Source organism: Glycine soja, chromosome 10, assembly GCF_004193775.1.
Source record: "Glycine soja cultivar W05 chromosome 10, ASM419377v2, whole genome shotgun sequence".
Lineage (NCBI taxonomy): Eukaryota > Viridiplantae > Streptophyta > Magnoliopsida > Fabales > Fabaceae > Glycine > Glycine soja.
This window is the reverse complement of record NC_041011.1, coordinates 40,806,845-40,828,685: the sequence shown is the minus strand read 5'-3', so window position 1 is coordinate 40,828,685 and position 21,841 is coordinate 40,806,845. Positions and strand designations below refer to the sequence as shown.

Sequence of the window (21,841 nt, the reverse complement as noted above, 5' to 3'; positions counted from 1 at the left end):
CTAGAGGTTCTTGAAATTCTTCTTCATCCTAGGTTATTGAATTTGGTCCACTTCGTTTATAGAAGAAGAAACATTGAAAAACCTAGGTTTTTTAAATTATTCTCCATCACAGTAGTTTTCAAAAAAGCATTTTGTGTTTGAGATCTGTGTTGGTATTTATTTGAGTATATAATGCATAATGGGTGAGTGTTGCATGATGCATTTATCTATTGATCAACTGCACAATGCATATTGTGAACTGCACAAGTTTTTATCATTTGACTACATAATGTATATTATGTATTGCATAATGCTTACCAAGTTCCACGCCTTTCAGGTTTTCACACAAACTACATTAACGAAGATTTCATAATGATGATGACCAAATTGAAAAAATAATGCAATTACAATAATCACATTGGCATGTTTTAAATTATAAAGACAAAAATAAAAGTAATTATAACTATAAGGAACAAAAAATATTTAAATCTCAATAAGTTGATATAAAACTTAGCTAATGACTTAAAAGGTAAACAAAGCAACACTTAATTTGTACATAGTTTTTATATATGTGATATGAGAATGACATGTTAAATACTTAAATATGTACACATATGTAATATTTATTTATGGTTTAACGTATGGATACATCCAATGCAAGCATGAGCGTCACCTCCATCCAATAAAAGCATGAGAGGTGAAAAAAATAATCTTCCCCATATAATCAATATATATACATGGATATATATAGTTAAAATTATTTAAGTTAGTTTTACCTTAATCATTAGACTTTCATGGTTAAGTTTCTCTGCTCTCATTCTCTCATTTCTGACCAAATTCCCTCATGCTCTATATTATTTTAGTTAGTTTTACCTTAATCATTAGACTTACATGGTTAAGTTTCTCTGCTCTCATTCTCTCATTTCTGACCAAATTCCCACATACTCTATATATATTTCATTTTTTTAGTTTATTTTAATAAATTGCATGGTAAAAATTATTAAACTAAACACGTATTACATAAGTTTTAATATGATAAAATCTTATTTAATAATTTTTTTAAATTAAATTATTTATACGAGACATTATTTACTGAAAAAATTAGACAAACATTACATATACAGACATTTATTCATCGTTAAAAAGCGTAATGGCATTACTTAAATATAAGTATAAAAATATCTTTAACGTAATTATTATAATTTCAGACATGCTTAATGTTAAATGAAGTATTTATAATAGCTTTATCAGGACTATTTTTTTTAATACCATTCAAATTTAATTTATTTAATTTTAGTTGTTTTTACTCGTATAAATAAATATGATTCTCCAATCCTGTTATTTTTTTTAGATACACATCGCGTTTTCTATTTTATTTATGACAATACTGAAAGAAGTATTTTCCTTGTATGAAAATGCCTTGGAGCGTTAATTCACATGGTGAGAAGTTTGTAGGAATTTTATTTTATTTTATTATAAAAAAAGAAGTTAATTAGTAGGAGATTTAAAGGGGAAAAAAAACTAAAAAGCATGTTGATGTTACTTTGGAAAAGGAATAGATCGATTCAGGAAAAAGGGTATGTAACTGGAAGATATACATCATAAAGTGAGCTAATAATACATATCATGGCTAACTTTCTTTTTTTCTCCTAAACAATGGATAGATTTTGAATATAACATAAAGTTGATCTTAATATTTATGTTCAAGAAAGATTATTTCCAATTTGATATTAATGCAAATTATAATTTGAATAAATTATAACAAGCCTTTTCAAGTTTTGTGTGATTATACAAACATTTTTTTTCTTCTTTTTTTTTAACCATTACAAACATCTTTCTTATGGGATGATTAGTATAACATATAAGAGATATTAATCTAACGTTTTCAAATATATAAGAGGGTATTAATGTAATATTTTTAAATATAGAAAGAGGTTAATGTATGAATAAAAAAAATGATGTTATGTGTAATTTGAGAAAAGCTCAAGAAATATAAGTGTAATTTGCACTTGATGTAGAATTTGTGTTCAATTTTATTATATATTGGTTGGAACTCATTATTTATATTTTATAAAATAAATATTTTCTAATAGATTTTCTTTTTTCTACTGTACCCATCCAGGTCGATCCCCAAATCGACTTGTTAGTTCTTCATTTGCAAATAAATTAATCTCAAAATATTCTTGCAACTTATTTTTTCACCATTTGCACTTGAAATTTGATGATTGTGTACTCTTATAGGTTCTGGACCGATCTCCCAAGACCAATCTCTCTAACTAAGGTCAACTACTCAAAGGAAGACTTTTGAGGTCGATCTCTCTTAGTCCTAATATTTGTAATCGACCTCTCTTAGTATGTGATGATAAATTACATGTAAGAAGCACTCCTATCCTGATATGAGAATAGTCTTTATCTCCTTCAAAATACACAGAACTAACTCTGCATAGTAAAGAAACATTTATTAACATATGTTGAGTATCTACATCTCTTCAGAAATCTTAAAAAAGAAATCACACACTTTTAAATACTCTAGTTAGGTCACCTTAAACCCTAAAGGAAACATATATTGAAACTCCCAACATGTAATAAATCAACAAAACAAAAATATTAATTGGAAATACATTTATTTTAATTAAACAATATTTAAATAAATTCTAAATTTTAATTATAAAACATTAAAAAATAAAATACAATTCAATTTCAACACAATAAAGTAATTATATACAACCAATTTACAAACATAAACATTGTATTAGATTCATGTATATGATGATCATCTCTTGCACTTATTTAGTTATATACTTCGGGTAAAATGTAAAATAATTTATCGGTCAATTTTGAATGTTCATGACTTCATGGCCAGAAACGACCCGGAAATAATTCTATAATAATAAATCACTAGGATTGAATATAGTAATAAACCAAATCATATGGGAGGAATAACATTTGGGAAGTCCTGCGTATGATCGTTGACAACGCCACTACTTGAGCACCGTCCCAGATGTTGAGTGACCAAGAATATAAAAAAGAAGAAAAAAGTGTTCCATTCCATGCATGATCATGCTTTCAATTGTAAATTATTGAATCGATCGGCTTTCATAGAATAGGAGCCAGGCTAAAGAGGAAGACAATTAGCTTAGCTAAAGGAATGAACAACAATTTTTACTAACCATTAAATTAAAGGATGTCAATAATTTTATGAACTACTATGTACTATTTATTTATTAATTTTAAAAGAGAAGTTTCTCTCTTGTGAGTATTCCTATATTTGAAAAAGTAAATATTGTAAGTAGTTATTTCAACATAATAAACTCAAATTATTAAATTAAAAACTTTCAACAAAAAAAGTAATATCATTTTTCATTTAAATCCCTACTACAATTCCTTCATAATATTTTTTTCTTTTAAGTTTTTCCATTTTTATTATTGTTTCGACTCTATCAATAATATAAGTTTTGAAGACACCTAATCCAAAATATGTCAAGTGTGTAATTTGCCTTACTTATAGATCTAGTATGCTTATACAACAGTTCCTAAGAAATAATTTTACCATATTTTATTTTCTTAATTTTTAGGAATAAAATATGATAAGATACGTAATTGCGATACGATTAAGATATAATCAAGTAATATAATTAGGTAAGATATGATCTTTTTAGCTTCAGTAAAGCAAAAAAATAATAATAAAGTAAAATATGATTAAATATAATAAAATATTAATATGATAACGTATAATTATTGGACCCGAGTCATGTTCCTACCCACTATAATAGAAGGAGTATTAGACTCTCAATACCAATAGGATGGTATAATTATCTTTTATTATATATCTGTGTTGATTCACTCGTTTAGTTACAACTTTTTTACTAATTTGGAGTATTTGTTTTTTCAAAATTGTTATCCGTTTTCAATCTCGGTTACATAAGAACACCTCATACAGAATTAAAAATGAATCATGTTTTACATGTAGGACTTTCTTATAAAAATAATTTAAAAGTCGTGAATACACATACACATATGATACAACTTCTCACATAAAGTGACTTATGCTTATCGATAATTTTTCAAAATCTACTCCATTTGGTAAAACAGAAAAAAAAAAAAAAAAACCGTTTAGTTGCCTATGTCACATTTCACTCTATTTTCTCATCTCTTTTTTCTACAAAAGTATGTTTACAGATGCCATATTCCATATTCTGACAGTAGTAGTAGTAGTAGTAACTGTGAAGTGTAGCTGGCTGCGCCGAGCCAATAAAAAGCGGCTCCGTGTCGGTAAAACGTCAGTACAATCAACGTCTTCCATAGAAGTCACTTTCTCTTGGGATGCTACGTGCTCCTCACTTGAAAAAGGCGTGAAATTGAAAATAATATAAAACAATTCACAATATTTCAAGAAAAAGCGTTTTTGTTTTCCACCCCCTCCCCTCCTTTTTTTTTTCCCTCTCTTCTTCTGCAACTCAATAATCGAGGCATTATTAATCGCTCTGTTTTGAAGAAGATCACGATTCACACGCTTATTCCCATTCAATGCATCCACTTTTATCCCAAGCTTGCATGTAAGAAAGAAAAAAAAAGAACATATCCGATTAACCATATAGGCATATCCGGCTAATTCCATTTTAGCGCATCTTTGATCTCTCTCCGTACCCCGTGTTTAAACGCTGCCGTTTCTTCTCGTTTCCCCGCTATTCTTTCTTCTTTGGAAAAAAAAAAGCGACTCATACTTTTTTTTTCTCTCGCTGCGTGGTACTGCACTACTGGTTTGTTCTTGCTGAATTTTTCGACTTCATGTTCATCCACAAATTAATGCTTTTTTCTTTCTTTCTTTCTTTCTTTTTTCCGTTTTCCAATGTTCGAGTTCAGTTGACTTGACTCGTTGATCTGCCACGACTTGACTCGCTCCCCTCTTCTGCGTCGAATCGAACGGCTCCACTGAAACACTGTCGTTTTAGACGTCGATCTCGGTTTCGGGATAATCATGAGTGAAGCACCTCTTCTCCAAATCGAACCCAAGGAACTCGAATTTATTTGTGAGTGCATTTTCATTTTTCGAATACTTCTATTATTTTGTGCGGCCATGCATGCTGATGCTGATGTCATCGAACCTAACATAATTATGCTGATCAATTGAATAATACGTGCCGTGATTTTTCGCCTTTGTAGTTGAGTTGAAGAAGCAAAGTTCATGCTCGGTTCAATTGACTAATAACACCGACCACTATGTAGCGTTCAAGGTCTGAGCACCTTTCTTTTATGATTACTTGGTGTTAGGAACAGGGTTGGAGAGATTAATCGTTTTATATTTGCAGGTGAAGACGACGTCGCCTAAGAAATATTCAGTGCGTCCAAATGTTGGAGTTCTCGCGCCGAAAGCTACTTGTGAATTCATAGGTATAGCTTCGTCTTATGTGTCTTTGTTCGGTATTTTTCCTTTTTGAGACACTTGATATTACGATTCTATTGTAAATATAGCTTTAGTTAGTTATAATTAGCTGTCATAATACACAGAGAGAAGCTTCAAGAGGAAGCAATAGGGGCGGAAGGAGTAACTTCTGATACCATATCAGATATCAAAGTGAAGAATGAAAACAGATTGAATTAATTGGTGAATGTGCTACAAGAAATGGTTTATATACAAAGGATTCAATAAAAATAGAAAAAGAGTAACTAACTAAGTTCATATCTGTCATAACATTTTGACAGCTAATTATAACTAACTAAAGCTATATTTACAATAGAATCGTAATACTTGACTTGTCATTTATGCATTAGTTAAGCTCTCTTGAGAATAAGTTTAGTCATTGTGGGTTGGATGGTTATGGGAGAAGGTAAGAGGGGGAAAGGTCACAGGTTTGATCTCCTCTACTCACAAAACCAACATTTGCCGATAAAAAAAAATGTGGACTTGTAGTGGATGATTTTGGGATACATGATGGCCTGAATTTGGCACGAAACAGTTTTCTTTGAGTGCATAATGTTGCTTTTCAGTATTAAATTGTTGTGATTGTAGCCAGTAATTTTTTAAGGAATGTAGGTTTTCCAGGAACATTAGTTGAAGATGAATCCACACACGTGGAAATTAATTCTAGCATCTTAGTTTCTGTCACCCCCTCTGTCCCCAAATTCAGTTTTCATTGTTTTTATTTGTCATCAAACAGTTACAATGCAAGCCCAAAGGGAAGCACCTGAAGATATGGTGTGCAAGGACAAGTTCTTAATCCAGAGCACAAAGGTTCATGCTGAAACAACCAGTGAAGATGTTACTTCTAGCTTGGTATGGATATTTGTTAGACTGTGATTTTGTACTCTGGTAGATTTTATATTAGTTTATATTTTTTGACTTATTTGTTTGCTGATGGCAGTTTGTTAAAGATGGAAGTAAATATATAGAAGAAAATAAGCTGAAGGTAACCCTGATCAGCCCACCCAATTCACCAGATCTCTCTCCTATTAATGGAGACTTCAAGAATGGGCTTGACCATGAAAAAGTTCAGATATATAGTAAAGATGAAATCCAATCCCCGGAGCCCATGATCAGAGGACACTTCACTAATGTTCGGCTCTAAGTTCTCTTCTTTCCTCCACTTTTTCTTTCATAGATATTTCAAATCCCTGAGAAAGATACTCTAAGAATTTCTTAGTTACATACTTTAAGGGTTTTGTTGGTTTTTATTTCTGGATTGTTATTTTCATAATTTGAAAGGTGCATCAATATAGAGTTGCAGACTGTCTTCACCTTTCGTGTTTCCACAAGTTCCCTTCTTTTCTGGTGTTGTCATCTTTGATGCTTTTGGTAGTCTTTGTGCATGTGTGGATGATCAACTTTACAATTTCAATTCATACTTTTTACATAAGCCATTCCCATTTTTTGTTCTGTGCCTGGTGTTAGGTTCTAAAAAATCCAGACATGGTTCATGAGGTATTAGAGCTAGAAGAGGATATGGAGTTGAGGCAGGAGTATTATATGGGGCACACTATGAAGCATGTAGGGGATCCAAAAGAAGAAGCAGGGTTGAAAGTGTCAAAAAATGAGTTGAATATGCTAAAGGATGTAGAAGAATTGAAACCACAAAAAAAGTTAGAGGTAGAAGTGTCAGAAGATCTGGATTTGAACAAAGTAAAGAATGCAGAGGAGTGGAAACCAGAGAAAGCAGCAGAGTTGAAAGTGTCAAAAGTTCTGGATTTGAACAAAGTAAAGAATGCAGAGGAGCTGAAACCAGAGAAAGCAGCAGAGTTGAAAGTGTCAAAAGTTCTGGATTTGAACAAAGTAAAGAATGCAGAGGAGCTGAAACCAGAGAAAGCAGCAGAGCTGAAAGTGTCAAAAGTTCTGGATTTGAACAAAGTAAAGAATATAGAGGAGCAGAAACCAGAGAAAGCAGCAGACTTGAATATGTCAAAAGTTCTGGATTTGAACCCAGTAGATGATGTAAAGGAACTGAAGCCAGAAACAGAAACAGTGTTAAAAATGTCAAAAGATCTGGAGTTGAAAATAGTAAAGAGTGTTGAGGAACTGAAGCCAGAAAAAGAAACAGAGTTAAAAATCTCAAAAGATATGGAGTTGGAAACTGTAAAGAATGTTGAGGAACTGAAGCCAGAAAATGAAACAGAGTTAAAAATGTCAAAAGATTGGGAGTGGAGAACAGTAAAGAATGTTGAGGAACTGAAGCCAGAAAAAGAAGCTGAGTTGATAGTTTCAAAAAGTATAGAGGAGGTGAAATTATTAAAAGCTATTGAAGAGATGAAATTAAAGCTAGATGGACTTGAGTCAAAACTAAATGAGGTCAGGCATGCCGCCATTCTTTTACTGTGAAACTTTTTATCTGCTTGCATATGTGACATGCTTCCTAACAAGTTGCATGTTGAAGCAAATTGCTTTATAAATTTTCCTGCGATGAGATCAAGAGTTTGATTATGAATGCCTTGTCTTGGCACTTTTTTGGCTTATGTTTTCATTTGAGAGGTTTGAAGTATAAAGTATTATTTAGACCTTTTTCAGCTTAGTGAGATATTTATTAGCATACTTGTTTAAATTATATGGCTTCGCAGACTTTTGTATGATTATGACTATTGATGAATATGCTTGATTGTTATGTACATTACTTTTTCCCATCATTTCATTTGATTAAATTGTATACACATGGTTTGAGACAGCCAGGGGCCAAGGCTGCTCTTTTATACGTCTTTTTGTATGTACAGGTTTGCAATATATGGCATGATTAAGTTCCACAATGTTGTATAACTGCTCTTTTTTACATCCTTTTAGGCTTGATTAGTTGACATCCTATAGACTTAATTCTATGAAAATGTTTTCTTTTTATTGCATATAGCAATGAAGCAATTGTGCCTATGGGTTTCCTCATTAAAATTGGGCTTAAAGTAATAGTGGGTCTTGAGTTTTATGCAAATCTGAACTGATTTAACTAAAGTGATGATAATGTTTCTTATTCCTTTGCAGTCTGGAGTAACAATATCTAAGTTAACAGAGGAGAGGATGCTCAGCAACCAAGAGACAAAAATCTTGCAAGAAAAACTAGTAAGCTTGGGAATTACTGTCACTAGTAATTTTTTTGTGGCCATTATTCATTGGTTTTTGTCGTAATCCCTGAGGAGATGCTTAACATAAATTGTCTGTCATTCTAGAATTTGAAGTATTGTCAATTTATAAATGGTGCACGAGAGAAAACGGGGTCGGGGGCACCCTTATATTTTGATTACAATGACAAAATTGAGAAAGTATTAATCAAAATTTTAATTTAGATTGGCAATTTCACTTTTTTTCTTTGTTGGGGATGCGTATAAATGTTGTTTGCTGCTTTTGAATTCTTCCCCATTTACAGGCTTGAACTTGTGCAATTTTGTACTGTTTGGGTTGTGTTATTTTTTTGCAGGCAGATCTTATTAATAAAGGTCCAAGAAAAGTTCAAGTCGGCTTCCCACTTCTATATGTCTGTATGGTGGCACTTATCTGTGTCTTCTTGGGATACCGTTTGCACTCTTGATACCTGGCCAATCAATCATCTGCAGGAAGCTACTGACATTTTGAATTTCCTCGAATTTGTTAATAGCAAAAGTTTAGGCATAAATCCACTTTATATCTATGAATGTAATAGTAGGGGATCTGTACACTTGAGGGTCAGTGATATTCGATTTAATCTGTCTAGTCCATAATCATGTAAGTCTCCTGATTTGTATATGCAAAAATTACCCACGTGCACAAGCAAAAGTTGTGTACACATACTTTAGACTGTTCTTCACTTCTCTGATCTCTATTCTCTCGATGTTGATCGGTGTTTCTCTGTGGGGTGGCATGAGTGACTACCAGCCGTGATATAGCATGTAGTTTAAATGTTGAAAAAGGTATTCATGATTACTTTATGTTAAAGTGGAATACTTTGATTCTGTCTACCTCTGCAGTAATTATTCAAATTTAGGAACCTGTAGTTTATGCACATTCCTGCTAGATTTTTTTTTCCGGACTGTAACATTTTCATCCATTTTTTTTTTAAAAAAAATTAGAAGCTAGGTTCAGGTTTTCTATATAAATTTTTCTCACAAGATGGGAACTTGTAATAGTTTGGCACAACTAAAAAATATGTTGCATGTACTTCTTATTTATTGACCACGATTGTTGATTTAGGAGTAGTACAAACTAGATTGTTTATCCTCCCAGATCATAAAACTGATGCCATGCGGCCGTGCTTTTTTGTTTATAAAGTATTTTTCTAAAGTTAGTTATAGATTTCATACATTTATATTTAATGAATCTATTATATATTATAAGGATCTTATTTATTATAATTCTCTCGTATGTAGAATTTATTTTGATTCAAGAAAGACATAAATTTTTTAATCTTCTTTGTTCCAGTTTATTTCTTTTTTTTATTATTATTTTTCTTTCATATTCTTGATGATAATTAGAAGAAAAACTTTTATGACAGAGATAGAACTCTTTGTTTTTTATTAACAAACTTTGGTTATTAAAAGTTTATTAACTTTTTCTAAGTTTACTAGAAGTTTATTAACTTCAAAATTTATTAACTTTTCATATTTGTCAATAGATCTTTTTATTTTATTAAATCAAGTTTAGGCCCTTAATTTATGAGTCATATTATTTTAACACCTAACACTTAATATTGTTTATCTATTAACACCAACAACTCTTTATAATAACCTTTTCCTTCAAAGAAGGTGAATCTTACAAGTTACACTGATTGAAACTTGCGAATAACTGGAAGAAAAAAAACCTGGTCATTATTCCAACTTCCAAGTATATCCCTTCATTTTATCATAAAATTGGATGGCAAGCAAAGAAATTTTTATACTTTCATTGGTTTATTACTTTAATTGTTAGGGACTAAACCAAAAAAATAAATAGTCATAGTTAATTTGAATAGCAACTATCTCTATATGAAATGTAGTGAAACAGAGACAGTCATCCTCTATAAATGAATGATACCCCACCATCCATTATTTCATTTCCCATATATTTGCATATTTTCCTAAACAAAACACGCGCACACACTCGTTCAACCTGGTTTCCCCGCGAAATGTCTATCAGCAGCGTAACGGTATTGTTTTCCTCTTAAGAAGAATATTCTGCATACGACTTCTACTTAATTAGAAAGTTCGACCAACATATAATTATCTTAAAATATGATGAAGCTTACATTCTTATTAATTAATCAAAATTTATATATTTTAACATGGTGTGCAAACTCCTGTTCCAGTGGGAAGCTGGAATTCGAAGTGGAGTTAGAAGAAACTCAACACCAATTTGTGCTTCAACAACCGCGGAATGGGTGGAAGAAAAGGTGTTTGAGATGGTGAAGGCAAAAGAATTGGGTGCTGACCTTGTAGAGGCTCGGTTGGACTTCTTGAAGGACTTCCATCCTGCTCAACATCATCAATCTCTAATCAATAACCGTCTTTTGCCCATTTTAATCACTTACAGGCATATATATAAATGTTTTTGATTCATTAATCTGTGCATTTGAATTTGATCAATGCACATATAAAATAAAAAATCGTTTCGATTATATAACGCATGCATGCATGCTTGGCTTGTGTGTGTTTTGGTCTTTGGAAAATTTGGTTGTTTTGGACCAATATGAGAAGGAGGGGAGTCTGATGGTGATGAAAGCCAGCGACAAGATGCTCTACGTCAAGCCATTGAATTGGGGTCTGAGTTTGTTGATGATGATCGAGATAAAGGTAATTTAATTAACTATGCCATACTGTTTTGTCTAACTAACCCCAATTAAATATGGGATTAAACAACTCACCTCACGTGTCCCAATAAAATTACACATATTTGTTTATATATTTTTATGAACAAAATTTCATGTTTTTTATTAGGCCATGATGTTATTTAATTTCATTTTTACTGGAATATATAGTTAGACCACCTCAATAATAATAAATAGAACGATAATATGGAAAATGTTACTAGTTGTATAAAGTTGCTATTGTTATCCGTACGGATATTATCTAAAAACATTTAATTTTCGTTTATTATCCCTCTAATACAAAATTTTAATATAATTTATTATTTAATATATGTATGTTATTATTGAATATAAAATGGTACTATTATAACTTTTAGGAGTTTAAATATATTTGCCTCTTCAAAAAATATTTTTTAATTAATCCTTTAGTTTTTTTTTTAAAATTAATCCTTATGTTCAATACAATATCCTCTCACCAAAGTGTTTTTAAGGACAAAAAATAAATGCTTTCATTTTTTACGCACTAAAAATAAAATAAAAAGTGAATTGATTCAAAAAAATTCATTGTTTTTAATATAGAAAATTTTAAATAATGATAAAAATATTTTTATTTTTTTGTCGCCTTTTATATTTTACAAAAAAAAAAAATCATTTTTGTCCTAATCTAAAGAAAATATATTTGTTATTTTCTATATTTGTATTTATTTTAAACTTGAAATTGGTGAATTCACATTGCAATTACAAACTCTGGTTTTATTTTGCGTACGTGATTATATAGGCGTATTGAAGGTGGCTCATGATCCATTGGAGGGAAGAAGCCTGAGAGTGTGAAGATCATTGTGTCTTCACACAACTTGGAAAGAACTCCATCCGTGGAGGAAATAGGTAACCTTGCCGCAAGAATTCAGGCTTCTGGGGCAGATGTGGTCAAGATTGCAACAACTGCCTTTGACAACACTTAAATTTTAAATTTGTTTCTGAAAATTTTTAAAAAATGATAAAAAAAAGTCATTATTAAAAAAAAAACTAAACATGCATATACTAATTCTCTTAACAAAAGACAAGCAGTCACAATAAATAATGTCAAAGATCACACTAAGAGCACTTGTTAATAAAAAAAAGGTTAAATTAATCAGTAAGTTTTATAATTTTTTAAAAAATTAAATAGATTATTATATTTTAAAATTTGTAATTGAGTCTTTAGACTAAAATATTCTGTCTATAAACCATAAAGTTAGACGCGATCTTTTTTTATTGCAATTAGATATTTTAAAAAGTATAGAGATTTATTTGAAAATCCACGAATAGCTCAAGAACTGTTCTTAATAAATTGAACAATTATAGGTCCCAATGATAGGAATTGCAATGGGTGTGATGAGGTATGCTACTCTGTCTATCGAAATTTCCGATAAAGATATTCTGCCTTCTTTTATTACACATGGTATTTATAGCAGATACACATGGGATAACCATGTCAGTCATTAGTTAGCAAAGAATAACAAAAAAGGATAACAAAATTGAGAGTGGGGAATCTAAATTTGTTGCAACAACCTTGTTGATGTTGTGGTGAGCATATTTTGCTCTATGCATAATCACTAAGGTACGTGGACCTCTTCTGTGTCCTTTTAGGCTGTTACTAAGGCAGAGTTGCTATCATCACCCCCCTCTTGAAAGTTGACCTTATCCTCAAGGTTGTAAGAAGCACATAAGTCCTCCCATGTCGTGTCCTCAGGAGGCAATCCAACCCATTGTACTAGTGCTAGCTTGGTGGGTGGAGCCATTGCCATGTCCTATTTCCAGTCGAGGATTGACAGAGGTTTGATAATTGGATGATTATCAATGGTCATTGGGGGGAGAGGAACTTGATCGACCGGGATGGGTCCTTGGTGTGGTTTAGGCAATGACACGTGAAAGACCGAGTGAATACGGGAAGAGGCTGGTAACTTGAGGCGGTATACGACCTAGCCAATGTGCTCCTTAATCTGAAAAGGGCCATAAATGTGTTTGCTAAGTTTGCAGTATGTTGGAGACAAGGATGTTTGTCGAAATAGGCGAAGACGAATGAACACCCAATCTCCTACAAAAAACTGAACATCGCGACGGAGGAGGTCGGCTTGTAGCTTCATAACAGCTTGTGCTTTTGCTAGGTGACGCTGTAAAGTGTTATGCAACACGGTCTAGGTGGCTAATATGGTGTCCATGGCCTCTATCGATGAAGACCCGAGCAGATAATTGGGAATTGATGGGGGAAGTTTGCCAAACATCACCTCAAAAGGGGAAAGGTCGGTGGTGGAATGGATTGAGGAGTTGTATGACCATTCCGCCAATGCGAGGAATTTGTGCCAATGGGTAGGTTTGTCATGGACGAAGGCTCTAAGATATTGTTCTAGTATGCAATTTAGAACCTTTGTTTGTTCGTCCATCTGAGGGTGGTAAGAACTGCTCATACGAAGCTTCGTGTCACTCAAACGAAACAACTCATGCCAAAATGAGCTGATAAACAAGGGGTCTTTGTCCGGGACGAGGCTTTGGGGAAAACCATGCAATTTGCCAATGATGTCGAAGAAGAGAATGACAATCTTATGTGTCGTATAGTGTTAGGGAAGGGCACCAAAGTAAGCACCTTTAGAGAATCAATCCACCACCACCAAAATAGTGGTAAAGCCGTTTGATAGCGGTAATCCTGAAATAAAGTCCAATGATAAACCTCCTAGGTTAAAGAAAATGTTGGTAAAGGTTGGAGGAGGCCTGTCGGCTTTTTTGTCTCGTACTTTGTTTGCTGGCATACGAGACACTAAGAAACAAAATGAAGGATATCAGAACGCATATTGTGCCAAGTAAAATTATCCTACAAGCGATGTAAAGTCTTGACCACGCCTATGTGGCCCCTAATGGGAGTTTTGTGAAACTCTTCCGACAAAAGAGGTATGAACGAATTGTCCACGGGAGGTCATATCTTTCCATTAAGGAAGATAAGGTCATGGTGGATGGAGAATCCTGGGTGATCCTTCGGTTGTTGTTGGATATTCACGATTAACTCCTGGAAAGCGGTATTATCTAGCAAGGATTGCTAGAGTTGATCCATTAAAATGAAGTTGGGGACTGACAAGGAAAATAATTGGGTGGTAGGTATCTGTGACAAGGCATCAGCAATGATGTTACTAGACCCTGCTTTGTATTGGATCGTACAGTCGTAACCCAACAACTTGACGAGGTATATTTGTTGCTCCGAGGTTTGAATCGCTTGAGACATTAGGTCCTTGAGACTCCGATGATTTGTGAGGATTACGAATGGATGGCCCAACAAATAATGTCTCCATTTCCTTACTGTCGTGGTTATAGCATGAAGCTCCCAGACATAAGTGGATGACGTTAGAAGAGGCGGGCATAATGTCTTACTAAAGAATTTGATAGGGTGTGAATTTTGGAGGAGGACTGCTCCCATGGCAAAACATGAAGCATCAGTTTCCAGTATGAACAAAATCGTAAAGTCTGATGTGGCCAGAACAAGAGCTTCTGTCATTAGGCGTTTGAGTTTATTGAAAGCCAATTGCATTTCGCGGTGCCATTGAAAATTATCCTTCCACAATAGGGTTGTTAGAGGTGCGATGACAGCTGCATAACCTTTAATGAATTTGCGATAAAACCTTGTAAGGCCAAACAATTCGTGCAATTCAGATTGAGAACCTGAAGTAGGCCGATTAACCATAGCCTGAATTTTGACCGGGTCTGGGACTACACCTTGTGATGACACTATGTGACCAAGGTAATGTATGCGATTCTGGGCAAAGATACACTTCGACCGGCGCAAGTAGAATTTCCCTTGAGAGAGGGAATCAAAGACGACCTCCAAATGCTGGCTATGCTTTATGAGTGGTGGACTATAGACCAGGATATCATCAAAGAAAACCGCGATGAATTTGCAGAGAAACAATTTGAACAAATCGTTCATCATCACCTGAAAATGTGGACGATGCATTGCAGAGTCCGAACGACGTGACTCTGTACTCATAGTGGCCCTGATGAGTCCTAAAAGTCGTTTTCAGAATATCCTTTTCCACCATTCGAATCTGATGGAAGCCTTAGTCAAGATCAAGCTTCGAAAACTATGAAGCTTTGCCTAATTCATTAAGAAGTTCGTTACAAGCCCCAAATTTTTTAACCATTGGACTCCTAACACGATGTCAACGCCATAGAGGGATAATTGGAAGAGGTCTAGGGTAAAATGGTGGCCTTGGACGGTGAGGGGAACTTGAGGGCAATTAGCATCACACTCAAGCAATTTCCTGTCGCCAACTATAACTTTCAGTGCCGTTGTGGAAGAAGTGGGGAGGTTGAGAAATTTTGCAACATGCGCTTGAATGAAGTTATGGGTACTACCTCTATCAATAAGGATCATAACCCGGTGGTGAGAGACTTGGTCGTAGATGCGGAAGGTTTCAGGCGCAGGCAATTCGGACAAAGTGTTAAGACTTATCTGGGGCTGGTCATTGGTGTGTTGTTTGAGCAAGGGTATGATAGGCGGGTCCATGAGCAGGGTTTGCTCATCGTCCGTGATAAGGAGGTGAAGGCGAGGCTAACAACGGTGTCCGACAACCCACTTGTCCTCGCAATGATAGATAGCAGAAGCCTTTGTCCCGACGCATGGCCAACTCCTCCAAAGAAAGGCGTTTAGTCGCAGAGGTGAAACAAGGGAGAAACTCGATGAAGGGTTTGTCGGAAAGGGAAATGGTGATCTAGAGTGGCAGGGACAATCCAATAGTTTATCCTCCTGGAGTTTAGTCAAGGCGATCGCTTGTGGAAGTGATAAGGGCTGAAAAGCTTGCACTTCACGCCACAATTCCAAATTCAGATCGGAGATGAAGCAACTTAGGAGAAAGGGTGGGGCAAGGCCCATTATACATTTTGCGAGTCTTTCAAACTCAGTAAAGTAATCATTAACATAACCTTTTTGAATGAGTTTGAACAGGGCTCCGTGGGGTTCTTCGTAAGACGATGGCGTGAATCTGAACTCCAAGGCCTGGAGCATTGCCGCCCAAGATGTGAGGAAGCCATTCCTTGACATCCATTGGTACCAAGAAAGAACGGGGCCCTCCATGTAGAATGAAGCCATGGTAAGGCGCTCCTGGTCCAAAATACCCTGTTAATCAAAGAATTGAGATATTTTAAATATCCAGCCCATGGGATCTTGGCCATCGAAGTGAGAGACCTCTAACTTCATATGAGGATTGGATGAAGTGGTTGACTGAAGAGGTGGTAGCGATTTGGGTGAAGAAGGGGTAATTAGGAGAACAGATAATCGTTCCAAGATGGAATCGATTTTGCTGTTCATTGTTGTTTGGGCCTGGGCAGGGGCGGCGTGGTTCGGCGTCAAGGTGTTTTGTCCCTGCGTGAGGCGGTTGACTGCCTCAAGGCGGTTAGTGGTAGTTTGGCGGGTAGTGTGGTCAGGCATGGTGGGAGCAGGGAAGAGGCAAGTCAGACCAGCTGATAAGGTATGCTACTATGCTACTCTGTCTATGAAAATTTCCAATAAAGATATTCTGCCTTCTTTTGTTACACACTGGTATTTATAGCAGATACATATGGGATAACCATGCCAATAATTGGCTAGCAGGGAATAACAGAAAATGATAATAGAATTGAGAGTGGGGAATCTAAATTGGTTGCAACGGCTTTGCTGATGTTGTGGTGAGCATATCCTGCACTTTGTCTTCTTCTGACTCTGCTCTATGCATAATCACTAAGGTATGTGGGCCTCTTCTGTGTCCTCTTGGGCCTGACTGCTAAGGCAGTGTTGCTATCAGGGTGAGAAGGGATTTTTGTCACGGTACTCTGCGCAAAATTTGGAGGATTTCTCACGTTTGGTTCAGTTGAGGCTGGAGCTATATCAGCTCCAGGGCAACAACTATCAAAGAATTGTTGGATTTGTACAATTTTAGACAGATTGGGATTGGCACCAAAGTGCATGGTGCTGTAGGAAATCCTATTAGTGATAGCAAAAGTCCTCATCTTTATAATGCAACTTTCAAGTCTGTTGGTTTTGATGGAGTTTACTTGCCTTTGTTGGTCGATAACGTCTCAGATTTTCTCAACACTTACTCATCTCCTGATTTCGTTGGATACAGGTGTGATAATATCCTCTTAGGATCTTCTTAACTAATGGAAAAGTTCATTGCATTTTTTCTTATTTTTTTTCTCCCGAATAACCTTACCTGAACAGACCTTATAATTGAATTAAGGGACATAATTTGATGATCTATAGTTTATTTTATGGAGTCTTGCGGTTACAAAAATTTGGCAAGACAGCATTTTTGTGTGTGTTTGTGAAAGTGTCATGATTATGTCAAAATTATGGTTTCAATCTCACGATTGTTTGGAGTAATTCTTAGTCCTTTAACAAAAACAGCTACACAATTCCTCCCAAGGAGAATGGACTTAGATGTTGCGATGAGATCGATCCTATTGCTAAGGTATTTAGCCTTAAAACCTCTGTCCCATCTTTTGTATCATTTGAACTTAATATAGCTTTCTAATCAAATAATTTTAGCAGGCAATAGGAGCTATTAGTTGCATGATTAAGAGACCAAATGATGGAAAACTATTTTTTTATCGGCAAATGATGGAAATCTAATAAAACTAATAGGCTATAATTTTGATTATCTTGGCGCCATTGCAGCTATTGAAGAACGACTACATCTACAAGGTTTCTATGTTTCTGTATATTCTTTGCAGATATTGAGGAAGGACTATACGAGGTTTCAATTTATTCATAGGTCTTCGTTACAACTGTTTGCAGATTCAAACAGAAGATCCATATCTGGTTGTTCACCTTTGTGTGGTAAACTCTTTGTGGTTATGGGAGCTGGAGGGGCAGGAAAGGCAATAGCTTATGGTGGAAAAGAAAAGGGTGCAAGAGTAGTTGTTGCCAATCGTATATATGGTGAGAAAAAAATTTGTTGATTAATTAGATTTGTTTTTATTCCTGAGGATGCAGAGCATGATCTGTTTCTTTTCTTTTGACTATTAATTTATCAGCCAAAGCCAAAGAACTTGTAACTAAAGTGGGAGGAGAGGCTATTACTATATCTGAATTAGAGAGCTTCCATACCAAAGGTTTGGTGTTCGTGCTGCATATTCTTATATTACTAAAAGATCTATAAATAATTCATATGCATATGCGTAACAATCAATTTTTATAACATGTTTCATTATTTCAATTTTTTTAATCTTTTTTTTTAACATATCGCCCATTTTATTTCCCACTATTTTCTTCCAATATCCCTCAAATTGCAAGAATTGTTATGGAAAGTTATTAAATTTAATTAGAATGTTATATATTATCATGTATTATAATTTGTTAAATTTTAGAATAATTTTTACTTAATTTGCACTAAAAAAACTTTAATAATTTAGTCACGTACATATGTTGTTTCTATGTTTTGAATCTGATTGCAAAACAATTATTGACAACTTAGTGATTCATCTGATTTCAAGTTCTATTAGTCAAATATAGAGCACATTTTACATCTATTTTAAACTCTTAAGTGAGTTTTGTAAGAAGACAAATAAATCATATTACCCACATGTTTGCAAGGACATCAAGATTTCAAACTTATAACCATGTTTTTAACAATGTTCCTACTTGTATTACTTCTCTAATTATGAAAGAAATACCATAACTTTATTTTCTCTAATTTGTTTTTTACTATTACTAGTTTAACTATGATTTAATTACTATTAGATCAAGGAATTATGAACCGTTATTTACTGTTTTAATAATTAGTCAACTTGATAAAATAATTTTAATTGAATAAACATTAAGCATATTAAAAATGCTTCTATTGTGGGCTTATACGTGCAAATAAAAGTTTAAGAAAAGCACCAAACCAAATTTTGACAATAATAATAGCATTTGTAAAAAAAATTTAATGTCTATCCACTTACAGATCATGTTTATTTCATTATTATAGTTCAAATTTAAGTTTATTTGAAAAACATGATTTTTTTTTTTTTGCAAAAACTAGCTTATTCATTGCTTATTTTTTCCTTTAATAAACTTCTCGTTGATTTTTCTTAATACTCGAGTATTTAGCAAATATTTTTGCACCGAAAATAAAGTAAAACAAAACTTGTTTTGTATTGACAAAAATTACTTAAGACTCAGAATAGCTATTGAGGAAGAACCTTTTTATTGTAGATTCCATGGTGTATTTTCATATTTGGCCCTTTCAGAAAAATTACGCTGGGCCCAACAATTTGTGTTTGTTTATAAGCCCGTTTATACTTTAGCATGTGGGCTCAAGAATTATTGGGTGTTCAATATTTTTGAAAGACACAAGCATTTTTACCTTCCCTCTCGTTTTGATTTCCACTCCCGCGCTTTGAGGCCTCTCTCTCTCTCTCTCTCTCTCTCTCACAACGGCCAGTAAGTTCCATTCTCTTACTATACATTTCATTTTAGGGTTTTCCCATTTCCGTTTCCTTTCCCACCATGCCACGGTGACTGAGTTTCATCTCGGTGTATTTACTCGTTGCAGAATCATCAACTCAGTTTTCTTTTCCTGAAGCATTGTTACGTTCGGATGTGAAAGTCAATCCCAGGCTTGTTCGATTTTAATTGATGTTTAGTATTCCAAATCAGGTACGTTTTACTAAACTCTTAATTGTCCAATTCAGAATTTGCAGTTTGTGCGTGATTCACACATCTACTGTGTTTTGAGGAATTTACAAGTAAACTCGATAGATGTAAACTTGTAGTGTATGGTTAGCTAAAAGAGAAACCCAACCGAACAGGATGAAGAGATGAATTTTAGAATAAATATGAAATTGATTGTATGAGTCCCCTCTAATTGTGCATACAAATGCTATCTATACTTCTGTTCTATCTTACATCTAACTAACTGACTAGTTAACAGCACCTAAATAACTAGATGAAATGGAAATTTACAATGAATTACAATTAAAAATGTGAAACCCTGTATCAAAGCACTTCATGACATGTTGCTAGTTAGGTTTAATTGCATCGTATAATGTTTGCTTGTGTCATCCAGGTGAAATATCGTGGTGCCTGTGGATTGTGAATAGATACAATTACTGAAGTTGCCCTTTCTACGTTTTAGTGTGAGATTTGGGAGAACTAGGGTGACTGGATTTTGATCTCAGTTCTTCCATGGAGTTCAACAAGGACGAGGCTGTGAGGGCTAGGCAAGTTGCAGAAGCTAGAATGCAAAGAGGTGAATTTGTGGAGGCACTCAAGTTTGCTACCAAGGCCAAAAAATTGTGTGCTGACGTTGTAAACATTACCCATGTTATTACAATTTGTGAGGTTCACAATGCTGCAAAGAAAAAACTCTCTGCCACTGATTTGGACTGGTATGCAATTCTTCAGATTGAAGGGTTGGCTGATGAAGCAGCCATAAAGAAACAGTACAGGAGGCTTGCATTGCTACTTCATCCTGATAAGAACAAGTTTGCTGGTGCAGAAGCTGCTTTCAAGTTGGTTGGGCAAGCTAAAGGGGTCTTGAGTGACCAAGCAAAACGTTCTTTGTTTGACAAGAATTTTGGAGCCTCCGTGAGAGGTGCTGCAGTGAAATCCACTGGTTCCAAGAAGCAAGTTAGACAGAAGACGTTCTGGACATGTTGCCAACATTGTAATGCTAAGTACCAGTACTCCATACCATTTTTAAATGCAACTTTACGCTGTCAACAGTGTTTGAAGACCTTTAAAGCTGGTGCTATTCCTTTTGTTGTCCAGAAAGAATCTCCAGTGCATGGTCCTCCAAAACCAGCCTCAGAAAATACTGGTGGAAATCCCCTTGGTAGAGACCATGCTGGTACGTTTGGGCGGTCAAATCCTGTGCCTATGAAAAAATGTGCTGCTGGAGTTGGTGTTCATTGTGAAGGTGAAAAGAGTAAAGATGGCTGCGTTCCTGCATCCAGAGGCATGGACCCCCAAACCTCTAAAAATGTTGGAAGTAAAAGAGTATGGCAGTCAGCACCAGATTCAGGAGAAAGTTTCAAGGCTGGTAATGGTGATGAGATGAAAGATGCTTATGTTCAAGAAAATGCTGTTGATCCTTCGAGACTTAATGCAGGGAGATCTTCCAGGAAAAAGCAGCATTTTTAATGCGTGGAACTTGGAAGATGACAATTTTGAAATTCCTTCCAAAACGCCACTACAAACTGGATCAGATAATGCTGATGAAATTAAGTAAAAAGAACGTGCCTGCAAAACGACAGGGTTTTTATAGTTATTAGTACTGGAAACACACCTTTTGTGTGTTTCTACTGTGTCACACATTTTTATCGTTCTAAATTTGATATGAGAAATATTAAGGGCACCTTGTTTAACACACTATTTTGAATATATATTGTTATTAGTTGAAATTTAGTGAAAATCATAAAATTTAGTAGATCCCATATTTAATTAAATGATTATATTATTAGTATTTCTCTTTTATATAATCACAGAAATTTACAAAAATATATAATATTAAAACATATAATTGATGATGTCTAACTCAGTTGATTTAATATAATTATTATAATATGTTTCCGATTCATACAAATAAAAAATAAAAAATATATAAATAATATTATAACAAAGTAAGAGGATAACATAAAAAAAGACAAATATG

At 34.3% G+C, this 21,841-nt stretch overlaps 2 protein-coding genes and 1 pseudogene across 5 annotated transcripts; all 3 read left to right on the top strand.

Annotated features, from left to right (window-relative positions):
• The first annotated feature begins 4,366 nt into the window (after positions 1–4,366).
• LOC114371991 (vesicle-associated protein 2-2-like) lies at positions 4,367–9,381 on the top strand. Of its 3 annotated transcripts, none has more exons than XM_028329351.1 (9): positions 4,367–4,535; positions 4,843–5,009; positions 5,143–5,213; positions 5,289–5,370; positions 6,138–6,253; positions 6,342–6,533; positions 6,869–7,759; positions 8,435–8,512; positions 8,868–9,381. In XM_028329351.1, exons 2-9 carry the CDS (start codon positions 4,958–4,960, stop codon positions 8,976–8,978), a joined length of 1,593 nt encoding a protein of 530 aa, XP_028185152.1. In that variant the 5' UTR covers positions 4,367–4,535; positions 4,843–4,957; the 3' UTR covers positions 8,979–9,381. The 3 variants fall into 3 exon arrangements, with proteins under 3 accessions (XP_028185152.1, XP_028185150.1, XP_028185151.1); XM_028329349.1 differs by having other exon boundaries at positions 4,367–4,725; XM_028329350.1 differs by having other exon boundaries at positions 4,367–4,739.
• Positions 9,382–10,682: 1,301 nt separating this feature from the next.
• Positions 10,683–18,375, top strand: LOC114371758 (annotated as a pseudogene).
• Positions 18,376–19,451: 1,076 nt separating this feature from the next.
• On the top strand, positions 19,452–21,568 carry LOC114370736 (dnaJ homolog subfamily B member 14-like). 2 transcript variants are annotated; one of them, XM_028328129.1, is made up of 3 exons: positions 19,452–19,629; positions 19,742–19,845; positions 20,255–21,568. In XM_028328129.1, exon 3 carries the CDS (start codon positions 20,374–20,376, stop codon positions 21,328–21,330), a length of 957 nt encoding a protein of 318 aa, XP_028183930.1. In that variant the 5' UTR covers positions 19,452–19,629; positions 19,742–19,845; positions 20,255–20,373; the 3' UTR covers positions 21,331–21,568. The 2 variants fall into 2 exon arrangements, with proteins under 2 accessions (XP_028183930.1, XP_028183929.1); XM_028328128.1 differs by lacking the exon at positions 19,452–19,629 and having other exon boundaries at positions 19,638–19,845.
• The last annotated feature ends 273 nt before the right edge of the window (positions 21,569–21,841 follow it).

Coding starts and splice junctions, on each gene's coding strand:
- LOC114370736 (XM_028328129.1), top strand. CDS start 20,374: ATGGAGTTCAACAAGGACGAGGCTGTGAGGGCTAGGCAAGTTGCAGAA.
- LOC114371991 (XM_028329351.1), top strand. CDS start 4,958: ATGAGTGAAGCACCTCTTCTCCAAATCGAACCCAAGGAACTCGAATTT. Junction 5,371..6,137: donor AGCTACTTGTGAATTCATAG/GTATAGCTTCGT, acceptor GTCATCAAACAG/TTACAATGCAAGCCCAAAGG. Junction 6,534..6,868: donor TCAGAGGACACTTCACTAAT/GTTCGGCTCTAA, acceptor GCCTGGTGTTAG/GTTCTAAAAAATCCAGACAT.